Here is a 12,601-nt window from a genome sequence, read left to right on the forward strand (position 1 = left end):
TTTCATAAAGTATATTAGACTTAGAAGTATCAAAAACAATATTTCTATAGACACATGTATTTAAATCTTTGGAGGTAAGCTAGACTCGAGGTCAGGTGTAGGTTTTGCCTTCCAAACACCTCTCTACTTTCCCAGCCAGTAATCCAGCTGTGTTGGATGCATGCGTTGACAGCAGTACCTTCCATTAAGTCAGTGTACAGTCACATCTGAACATCTCGGAATGGAGAGCATTTATATGCTCACAGGAGCTGTGAAAATTGGCACGTCCCCAGTATAGTAGACACATGTATGATTGATGCATGCTAGAAAGTGGCTGGTACTTGATTTGTTGATGGATGAATAATTGTGCGTGGTATCATAGTAGAAATGAAAAATATATAGATTAGTAATATAATAATAATTCAAATAATAATTGATAATATTTATACAGGGCTTACTATGTGTTGGCAGTGCTATAAGCAACTTACATGTATTACTTCATTTAATTCTTATCGTATCTTCATAAAATTGGTAGTATGTTGCCCATTTTACAGAAGAGGAAACTGAGACACAAGCCTCACAGCTATTTGGTACCAGGTGAAGATTCAAATAAAGAAAATAGACTTCAACTTTCCTCCTCTTAACCATTATAGTACTTTCCATCTAATATGTAATGATAGCCTCATATAGATTTTTCAAAAGATATCTGAAAGTAGTGAAATATCATACTTACCAAATTTTTGAAGACATTCTTGATTGTTAATTAAGCAAATTATTTTGAGTGCTTGCCTGAGACTAATCTTATGTGTCTGTCCAATGTTAAATTGTTTTGTATCCTTTACTCCTCGAATCCTAAAACACACACATATAAGATACCCAGAAAAACATAGTGTATAAGAACTAACACATTATATGAAAATGGTTAAAAATTAAAGATCTGCCCTGGCTGGTGTGGCTCAGTAGACTAAGCACTGGCCTGTGAACCGAAGAATCGCCAGCTTGATTCCCAGTCAGGGCACGTGCCTGGGTTGCTAGCCAGTTCCCCAGTGGGGGATGTGCAGAGGAAAGCACACGTTGATATGTTTCTCCCTCTTGATCTCCCTCCCTTCCCCTCTCTCTAAAATAAATGAATAAATAAAATCTTTTAAAAAATTAAAGATCTATATGTTGTTCAACTTGCTAAAAACACCCTGTTGAGGGCTACTTATCACATATGGTAATAGGGACTCTTAAAGATCCATCCCACCACAGTACAACAAACTATTTTAAAATATGACTGTCTTGTGAGAAAGTTAGGGAAATTTCCCAAGGCAAATCAGATTAAAGAGAAAAAGCACAAAGCTAAAACTTGCGTGTTGTACATAGGTACAAAGGAGAAAGCCAGGCTTGCCAAGAGCAAGACCAGGGTGAGTACACTGAATAAGACAAATCTAGGACAAAAAGAAACTAAACTTAGTTTAGAAATAATCCCTGATTATTTACAGAAGCAAATTCAAAGCTCTGTGCCGGAGGCAATTACAATTTATATCCTCAAGATATTCACAAATTAAGTTTAATCAAATAAGAGCTCTTAATCCCAATCAACAAACACACAGAGAAACAAGGGGTTGTATGGTGAAGTGATCAGGACAAAAAACAAAACAATAGATGTAAACCCCCAAGACTCCAGATGTGGAATTATATGTGGAGTGTTTAAGGAAATTCAGATGCAATTATAGAAACAAGAGACTACCAAAGGTGGCCAAATAGGTTTGAGAAAAAAACCAAACAGAATGTAAGGAAATGAAAGCACAATGGTTGAAATTAACATTTAATGATTATTCTCAGCCAAAGAAAGAAACAGTGATTTGAAAAATAGATCTAAAGAAACTGTCCAGAATGCAGTTCAGGGAGAGAACACGATTAGCAGTATAAAAGACTGGTGAAGAAACAGGGAGGACAGGATGGGGGAGGACTACCCTTTGTACAGTGAAAGTCACGGAAGGAAAAACTCAAAAGAATGAATGAAAGATATTATTAAAACTAATGGTTGTAGATTTTCCACATCAAGAATCTGGAGGTGCAACCTATAGCAAGAGAGATAAATAAAATAAAATTCACATGAGAAAATACTGTAGTGAAGCTTTAGAATATATCACCAAAGACAAAAATCTGAAAAGTAGCCTAAGAGGAAGGATAGGACCCCAATGCAAGTGATTTCTCATCAGCAAAAATGGAAACCAAGAGATATCTTCAAGTGTTGAGATGAAAAGTGTCCTTCCAGTTTGGGGTACTTAGCAAAAGCACTTTATACAACAAGTGCAAAATTAAACTATTTGCAAATAAACAGATGAGGGCGTTTCCCACGAATACCCTTCTGTTAAAGTATCTTCTAAAGCAGGAGTTGGCAAACTCCTTAATGGGCCAGCTAGCAAAAGTTTCATCTTTGCAAGTACTCAGCTGTGCTGGAGCAGGGCAAAAGCAGCCACAGGTAGTGTGCAAATGAGAGGGTGTGGCCATGTGCCAATAATCCTCAATTCACCATAACAGGTTGGCCCACTGAGGACTGCAGTTTGCTGACTCCTGTTCTGAAGGATGTATTAAAGACTCAGTAATTTATTTTTCCAAAAAGAAAGGTTTGAGATACAAGAAAACGTGTCCACCATGAAACTAAATGTAAAGAGTAAAGTATAAAATAAAACAATGTGTAGCTTGTCTTGCAGAAAGGGGAGACAGAGCTTAACTATTGGACAACTTTGTTAAATAATTGAAAGAGATGTTTGGAGTTCAGGTGTTTTATGTTCTATGTATTATCCAAAGAGGAGGTAGAGAGGTAAGGATATATAAACTTCAGACCTTTTTAGGTTGTTAATTTACATGATAAACTTGCAAGGATGTGAGAGGATAGATATATCCAGTAAAACTTCCAGACTTTAGGGGGAGAAATGGAACAAGAAAGATATGTAACTCAATAAAAACAGGAAACAATAAAAGGAGCATAGATAAAGCAGGACAAATAAAAGGAATAATGTAAGGTGGTAGAAACATATTTTATAAATCGCACCAAAGTTTTTCAAATTTATCCATAACACTGGATAAAAAATAAAATCTAGCTTTTTGTTGGTTGAAGTCTACCTAAAATTCAAGGATGTGGAAAAGTTTCAAGTAATAGAACTGTTAAAAACATTAATCAAAAGAAAAAGGGAAACTATGTTAAAAACAAGACAAATAGACAAGGGAATATTACTTCAAGATTATAAAAAGTGTAGTTCACCAGAAAGATACAATTCTAAACTTTACAAGTATGTAATAACATAGCACCAAAATTAACATGTAAAAATTAATAAACTCTAGATATAAATTGACAGTCAGTGTTATATTGGGAAATGTCTACAGAGTTCTCCAACTTATTGGTAACTCAGTCAGAAAAATATTAAGACATGAGACCTGTAAATAATCCAATTAATAGCCTTCATTTGATTAAAATACAAAACCCAACTCTACAGTTAAAGGACACATTCTTCTCAGTTACAAGTGGAATTTTTGTCAGATTCATCATATACTAGAGATCATGAAAGAAATCTTGACAAATTTCCAAGTGTCAGCTTTATTGATTGACCACAATAACATGATATTAGAAATAAAATTTAAAAGAAGATGAAATTAAAATCTCTATTTTGAAAATTTAAAAAATACATTAAGTAACTTAAGTGTCAAGAAAAAATCATAGAAAAAATAAAGATCTGAATAATACTGAAAATACCCCACATCAGAATTTGTGGAATATAGTAATAGTGATATAAAGAAATTCATATCCTAAGTGTTCATATTGAAAAATCATAAAGACTGAAAATTAACAAGGTAAGCATCTTACTACAGAAATTGAAAAGGAAATACATAATCCTAGACAATATAAAAGGAGGGAAGTGAGGGAAAAACTGACTTAAGAGAGAATTTTTAAAAGCCCAATTGTGGTTATTTTGAAAAGACAAGTATTAAAGACTCAGAAGTTAATTGGAAAAACTTCTGAAAGGACTAATCAAGACAAAGAAAAAATATTGAGAATGTAAGAAGGAATATGAGGACAGATACAGTGATAGTAAAAAGAGAAGAGCATACTATAAAAATTCGTAAGCCAGACTTGAAAGGTTGATGAAATAGTTAAGTTCCTAGAGGGGGACATTACATCTTGAAATTGACTTTAAAAGAATTGGAAAGCTTGAATAAGCCTATGACTAATTTTTAATTTAATGACTTCTTTCAAATCTTCCAGGAAACTAAGTATTTGGCCCAGAAAGTTTTACAGATATTTTACCATATTTTAATGAAATGATTATTACAAACTAGAGTGTGAAAAAATATATTATGACCAAGTGTTCAAAAGGTCCCAGTTGAGTTTATCCCAGAAATGAAAGTGTGCTTTTTTAAAAGAATATTTATTAATAAAACTTATCACATTATGAGTTACATTAGGCTGAAAAAACATTGATAAAATTCAACCCTTGTTCAGCTTTTAAAACAAGACAACAGACTTGTTGAACAAACTGGTTGAACAATCTACCTCTGAATATGGAACTAGGGACAAAGGGGAAACTCTCAGCCTAAAAGTGGGAATTTAACTTCTGGCTAGTATGGTACAATAAGAAAAAAATAAAAGGTATAAAAATAGAATATGAAGAAATTAATTGTTCATTATGGTTATCTATAAATAATACAAAAGAATCTACAGGAAAATTTTTAGAAATCAGGAATTTTATCAATGGAATATTTAAAAGTTATTGTTAAATAACATGTTAAAATGTTATATTTCTAAATATATTATTTAGAAAATATTAAAAGCCATGCTTGTAAAAAAGTCACCATTGACAAGAACAATTGAGAAGACAGAATAAACCTAACACAAAATGTCTAAAACTTGAATAGAAAAAAAATTATGCATTTTTGTCCAAAGACTTAAAAAGACCCAAGTTAATGGAGAGCCACATGACATTCATTACAGAAAGAGTCAGTATTGTAAAGACTCAATTTCAATTCTCTGTAAAGTAATCTGCAGAATCAGAGGAATTCTGTTCAAAATCCTAATAGGCCTTTCAAAAACCTTTGTAAGTACATTTTGAAAGGTAGATGATAGAGCAGAGTCCCAAGAACAGTGAAGATTTCTGAAGTGAGGTAAGACAGAAGCTATGATAATTAAGATAGTGTGTTAGTGGTGCAAACATGGACATCCTGACCTAATAGACTAAAACGTCAACACATCATGACTGTGTGAAATTTAGAAGAGGTGGCTTTGCAGATCCATGGAGTAAGGATAGGCCAGTAGTGAAATGGTCTCCCACGTGAAAAAAGTAAATTGTATCCCCACTTCATACCATTCAAAAACACTGATTTCAGATGAAGTATATACTGAAGTGTGAACAGAACAGCATCATTAAAACTAAGAAGGAAATATAGCAGAATAGCCTTTCTTTGAAGGAATTCTTAAATAAGATATAAAAGGTACCAGCAACATGAAAAATATTTGTGACTATGTAAATTTAAAAACTTCTGTTTACTGAAAGAACCGAAATAATGTACAATGACAGTTACAATGCAGGGTATACTGACAAAACATCAGACTAATGAAAGACTAGTATCTGGCATATTTAAAGAACTACAAATCACTAAGGAAACGATGAACAACCTAATGGAAAAGTGAGTAAAAGATATGAATGGCATTTCATGGAAGAGGAAATAGAAGTTAGAAGCACAGTGGGATACCACTGTAGCCCTGCCAGTGAGTAGAAGACTGGTGGGGACAGTTGGGTGGTATGTGTGCTGTGATCCCGCTCTGGTGGGAAGGGTAAGGGATATCCGTTGGATAACCACTTTGAAGATACATTGACGTCATCTAGTGAGATTGAAGATGGACTTCTCCTTTTATGTATTCATTAGCTTTACTCCTACCCTAGAGAGCAGTGGTTTTCAAACTTTTGACCATAACCCACATTGTAAAATTTTACAGTGAGACTCAGCACTTTTATGCGTGTATATTTTTAGAACAGAAAATCATCAGCAAACATTTCTTCTTTCTTGTGTCACATTCTAAAATGTTCTCTTTTCTTTCACTTAAACCAGGGGTGTCAAACTCATTTTCACCAGGGGACACATCAGCCTCATGGTTGCCTTCGAAGGGCTGAATGTAATTTCAACTCCTTAACAGTTAAGGAGTAGCTGTATTTATACAGTCCTAAAATTATTTTGGCCCTTTGAAGGCAACCATGAGGCTGATGTGTCCCTGGTGAAAATGACTTTGACACCCCTGACTTTAAACAGTGGCTGTCACCAGTTTCTAAACAGATTTAAGAACCAACTGATAGGACGTACCATTATTGAGATTTTACACATGTACACAGGAAGATGTATACAGAAGTGTTTGTATCTATATTGTTTATCATAGCCCAAAATTGGAAACAACCCAAATTCCCCTGGTAAGAGAGTACATAATAAAACAATTTAATATTACAAGCAATGGAAATGAGGTCAGTTTACACATAAAAATTGGATGAATCTTAGAAAACAAGTTTTACTCACAAGTAAATCTTAGAACACAAATTCAAAATAAGGATGAAACAGTTTTCAAAAAACTCGGCAATAATGCTTATGATAACCATGATTTATGGAGGAGTACACTCTCCTAAACTTTTAAATTTTAAACACACACATACACACGCATAGATGCATATTTAAATTTACTGGCTTTAGATTATTTTGGTTTCTGAGGGAAAATATGTTATATAATGCTATAATGTATATTTAACTAGATGTAGTGAATTCTTGTTATGTTAATTACATAGAAAACAAATTATAGGTGGAAAATAATTGAGCCCACATTTATTTCTTTCCAGAATAAACACACACACATTTGTTAATACCTCTATATATTTTGTATATATTATTAACATACCTATGTATTTTTAATATAGATATGCTAGAATCTACTATCACCATAAAAAACATGTGAGCCTTAAAAACTCAGATAAATTATTGATTATGCCTTTGAAATGACTAGTCAAAACTGATTGAAGTTTTAAAACTTCTGTAGTCATTGCTGTAGTCAACTATTTTCAACCTTTTTCATCTCATGCCACACATTAACTAATTGCTAAAATTCTGCGGCATACCAACAAATATGTTTTTGCCAATCTGACCGAAAAAAAAAGGTATAATTTTGATTCCTTCACACCAGATGTCTATTGTTGTGTTGGCTGTTATCAGTTTTTATTTGACAGTGTAAGGGAAAAGAGGTCAGTGTGCCAGACTAAACCGTCAGGTATTCGTGTTTGAAAAATTCTTATAGCGCCCCAGCTGGACAGAGCCACTCCCAAAGGGATAGCCTGTGGCTCTTTCAGACAAGAGCGTGTGGCAGGCTGCATCCAGGAGGCTGTGAGAGTGCTCGGCGAATTCCTTTCGGCGTTGCATGGCTGAAAGTAGGTGGTGGCGGTGCAATTTATTTGCCAATTGAATAAATAGAAAACCAGATCAAGAGTAAGATAATTTAAAAAATCAATGTTTTGTACCTAATTATCTTTATGTATGGCTTACCCTTAACTTTATTTTCTGGCTTTGAATTTAGAATAAAGTAACCAAAAGGTGATTGTTTTTAGAGTAATGTGGTTTTCTAACTATTCAGCTTTTCTACTTTATGCTACTTTTATTTCTCAACATTTTGAATAAAAAAAAAATCCCAAATTACTGTTTGAACTGGAATATCAGTTTTAGACTAAATACCTATTTCTATGCTGTCTATTGGTATTTTACCAGCTAAATTTTCCTAATAGTTATAATGTCAGAATTAGATAGGTTTTAAATGAGATAGGCTTCTAAATGAAAATCAATAGTGCATTTTCTATAAAACAGAATAGCTTTAAGAACTACTTCAGACCTTATTTCTAAATATAAACATTATTTTTATAGGTCCTAGGAAGTAATTTTGACTTTTTTTGCCCCTCAGAATACTAAAAAGGTGTGGCAATTATATGTGGTAATAGGTAGTCTATTAAGTGTCCTCACTGAAATGCATCCAGTCATTAAAGTGGAAAATTCACATCAGAAAATTTTGTACTTTAATAAGTTTCATAAATAAACTACATGATATATATTTTTATGTTTCTCCATTTCCTTGTATTCACTTTCTCAAGCAAGAAATACAGTTTTGATTTCTGAGTATTTATCTTTCTCTCCACCACAGTCCACTCTTCCTACACCCTCTTTCTCACACATACATACAATGGTTGCACATGCACACAGATATACACACTTGCCTTTGAAACCAGGCTTATTTTTTTTGTGTTGCCTTCTACTTCCAAATTTATGTTGATTTTTATTACAGCTTTTGTCTTACAGCTGGCACTTACCATATGCCACTGTAATATGAAGCAACTTGGTGGACAAAACATAGATTATAGCTACTTTCAAATCTTGCCTCTGCCTCTGACTAGTCTCATTATAGTGAACGAATACTTAACCATTCTGTGCCAGAATGGAGAATACAGAATCCATTTTGCAGATTGGAGGGATTGCACATTGAAGCATTTGCCATTGCAGCTGGTCTTTCATAGCTTAGCCATAGTAATGTGTTAATATGTCATGCACTGCGAAGAGTATGAGAATTTACCTTGTTAGCCTGCCAACGATTCCATGGATGTTGGCAGAAGACACAAGACTGTGGGGTCAGAGACAAAACATAGTTTATTACAGCAATAGCAGTAGCCAGAGTAAACAATTTTGTCAATTCCTGAGCCCAAATTCCCATAGGGCAATGTTAAAAGGGCTAGGTATAATACCTACATGCTTAGGAGTTTGTATTACAGGGGAAAATCCTGAACTTAGGGGACCCAGTATCTTCTAAGAGATAATACAACTTCTCCCCGGTTTATCATACTGGACAGCAAACAAATCCATTTGCTTAAGAGGGAGACACTACTTTCACTTTCCAGTGCTCTTTGTTATGCAAATATCTTTGAAAAGACAGTTTGAAACAAATGTGCTCGATTAGTACTTATATCTCAGAGTGCTTGGTCTTATACTTTCTTGCTTGAAAATTGCCAGTTTGCCAGTTTCCTCAGAAGAAAATCCAGCTGGCCTAGAAGACCAAAAGTACTAAATGATCAGGCCTGAGCAGATCTCCTGACCTCACCTTATACCACCACACTGGCCGCCTGTCTCTCATACCTTCCAGCAGCCTTTGCGTTGGCTCTTCTCCCAAATCACCGAGCTGGCTCTTCGCCATTCAAAGTCCAGCTTGTGTCAAGTCAGTGAGTGAGGCCCTCCTGACAACCTAGCGTAAAGTAGCTCCCAGGCCTTCTCTCCCATCACTCCTTTTTTTTGTAGTGCTGCATTCATCAAATATTTTATCATTTGTTGTCTGTATTGGCCTTCTGCCCCACCCTATCACAGAAAATGTAAGCCTGTTTTAGAGCTATACATATATCTCGTCTTTAAATAGTACTATTTACTACTTGGTCTCTCAGTAAGTATTTATTGAGTGGATGGATGGATGAATTAATATCCTCTGGGGGTTTTCCCTTTTTTTCCCCTTGTGCTTTTCTTTTCATTGTTTTGGTGAATAATATTAAACTTCTTTTCATTGTTTTGGTGAATAATACTAAAGTTTATTGTTTGATTTCTAATGAAAAGCTTTCACTATTTCTAGGGTTAAAAATATTACATTAAAGGAGGAATTAACACCTCCCTCAAAATAACATAAGCCACCTCTTTGCTAAAGTTTAATTATTCACTTTCCTATTTAATACTATTAGTGGTAAACTAGCAATTAGATAACCTGTTTGGTTTCATTGGTACTGAGAAATATGGTCTCCATAGAAGATTGTAATATGATGCCATGCTGGTTTTTGGCACTTAGAAAAACCCACGTTTTGCTAATTCCCACAAATGCCACATGAGAGGTATTTCTTGATATGTATAAAACTTAGAAAAGCACATATCTATTGAGATCTTCTTATATGTTACAGGTTGTTACTTGTTTTGATGAATAGTCAGAGGGTCTGTGTTTGAATGCCAAATATTTCTTTAGTCACCCTTATAACACTTCTCTCTATATGAGAAAAATTGTTAAATGATTGTAGTATAAAGAAAGGAGCCATTTCAAAATTTCAGCTCCTTTTTACTATTTGTTCAACTATTTTATTTGTACTCGATAGTTTACTTAGCAGAGAAAGTATGGGAGACTCTAATACAATGCATTCTTTTGGAAATATATGTAGAGAAACAGTTTTGACTTGTAAATTAAATAGTTTTTGTTCTTAGTTTCTGTTTCCCCTCTCTTAGTTTATTACACTAAGATACAGATACTTTAAACCTAACAGCTGTATTTGTAGGTACTACATGACATATTTAACAAGGGTTTGTGTGCTAATCTTTTAAAAGATTGTGTCACTAATATAATAAGTAACCATTATTTAAAAGATATTCATCCCCAGTTTTACAGATTAGTAATTTTCCATTTTATTTGTTGAATCACTGTGGTTAAAATTGATCATTTTTTAAAATCAATTTTCTATAGCAAGCAATAAAAGACAATGTCAAAAAACGTGAAGCAGAGGAAAAACAAAAACGTGCCAGAATAGCCCAAGAATTGGCGGAGAAAGAAAGACTTGAACGCCAACAGAAGAAAAAGCGCTTATTAGAAATGAAAACTGGTAAGTACCATCAAATTTGCTATTTATACTATGTACAGTTAAGATTTATACTGGTACTTTATTAGCAGTGTAATACTTCAGTAAAAAAGTAAGGGGTATATGATTACTTATTTGTATTATGAAATCGTAGAGCACTTCATTTTTTATAGCCCCCCCCCTTTAGTTTACTAACTAGTAGTGTTTTCATTCTAACTTGGCTTGTAGGTGATTTTGGTTCTCTGGTATATTATGGTTCCAGTCTTTTTCTTTGACTACCCTTTCAACAACCAGTCTGCAATAATTTATGTCAGTTAATAAATTAACAAGTATTGGAAACTGTGGGGAACTCTACGGACCAAGTAATCCTGTGTCTTCGACAACATATGAGTACACTAAGGGAAGAAAAAAGTGATTAAGAGACTCAGACATATCAACCAATTGCAATAAATGGAACTTAAATATAGGGTGGGGCAGAAGTAGGTTTACAGTTGTTCATATGGAACATAATAAGAAAACTAATTAACACTACAAGAATAAACTGTGTTTTGCTTACAACTATAAACCTGCATTTTCCCCGACCCTTTATATTCCAATCCAAATATAGGAAAAATCAATTTGAAAAATGTGAGTGCTTTTTTGTTGTTGTTATAAATATGACAGAGTTTTTGTGAATATGTTTCCAAGTATCTTTTAGAAATTCACTGAAGTTTTATAGATGAAAAGATACAATGTCTGGGATTTCAGTCAAAATGGTCCAGTGCGGCTGGAAGGCCAGTGGGTGTGCAGATGCAACAGGACTGGCTGTCAGTGAGAACTGCTAAAGTTGGGTGATGGGTGCTTGAAGGGAAGGGTGTGTTTACTGCACTATTTTCTTTACTTTGGTATGTTTTGATATTTTCTTTAATAAAAAGCTCCTAGAAAAAAATAAAAAGAAAAAATAGCAAAGTTACAGCTTTATAGATAGAGATAGAGATAGATAGAGATAGAGATAGAGATAGAGATAGAGATAGAGATAGAGATATATATTTTTTCCCTAAAGCTAAAAGAAACCACAAACTTAGAAGCAAAAGAATTAAGTAAATTGTGGTTATATTTCACCCCCCAAAATTTTGGCTTTTCTACCTTTAAGTCACCAAGGATTGCAGAAGCCTTTAATTAAAATCCATCAACTTCACTTATGCACTACCATCGTTTACAATTCAGGGCAGCTGCAGATTCACCCAAGGTTTCCCTGGGGGTACACACAGATGCCTTCTTGCCTTCTCTCCTTTCATTTTTACAGACATATTTTATCTTTAATAAAGCAAACTGAGTACTTTAATGTATCACACATGTTTCTTCAGGGGAAAAAAATCATCTAAGCACAATTTCTTTTAAGAGTACACTTGAAATTCATGAAGTATCCTGAGAAATATCTTCAAGTATAAACAAAAATGGAGATTAGAAAGGTTTATCACTGATTTTTTAAAAAATAGCTTCTGAAAGACATTTTGAATTAATCTAGTATTGCCTGGTTTACCAAACCTTCTGCTATTCGAACATTCGCTCATTTGGTGTTGGTTAAAGAGCCGTCTTAGATGAGCTCCTTGCCGGCAGATTGGCTGCATAGTTTGTTGTGGGTTTTGCCTGAGGATCTATCACACAGCCTCTCCCAGGTCTCTGTTCCATCAATGTAGAGAGTTAAAACCTGATAGGAAGTAAACAACTTAATGAAACTTTAGATTCAATGTAGTCTTAGTAATAATTTTATTTAAATTTGTATTTCTCCTGATGGAAAGTTTCAATTTCATGAATAACTAAGTTTTGTTTTTCCAATTTAAATATAATACTTTTATGTTATAGAAAATACCTAAAAAGTAGTAGTTCTGAAGATCATCACGAATCCTCGTATCCAAAGAATTACTATTAATATTTTGTTAGATCTTTCTTTCAGTTTCTTTCTTTTTTTTTTTGCCTTTTAATCATAG

At 33.8% G+C, this 12,601-nt stretch overlaps 1 protein-coding gene across 2 annotated transcripts in view; it reads left to right on the forward strand.

The window, feature by feature from the left end:
- Positions 1-12,601, forward strand: part of DIAPH3 (diaphanous related formin 3) — a 472,405-nt gene that overhangs the window by 320,841 nt on the left and 138,963 nt on the right. For both annotated transcript variants that reach the window (XM_028526818.2, XM_028526817.2), the window contains one exon: positions 10,520-10,655. In XM_028526818.2, the coding sequence (XP_028382619.1) occupies positions 10,520-10,655 (136 nt within the window). The remainder of the gene's footprint in view (positions 1-10,519; positions 10,656-12,601) is intronic.

The sequence above is a fragment of the Phyllostomus discolor genome, chromosome 11, assembly GCF_004126475.2.
Source record: "Phyllostomus discolor isolate MPI-MPIP mPhyDis1 chromosome 11, mPhyDis1.pri.v3, whole genome shotgun sequence".
NCBI classification, from domain to species: domain Eukaryota; kingdom Metazoa; phylum Chordata; class Mammalia; order Chiroptera; family Phyllostomidae; genus Phyllostomus; species Phyllostomus discolor.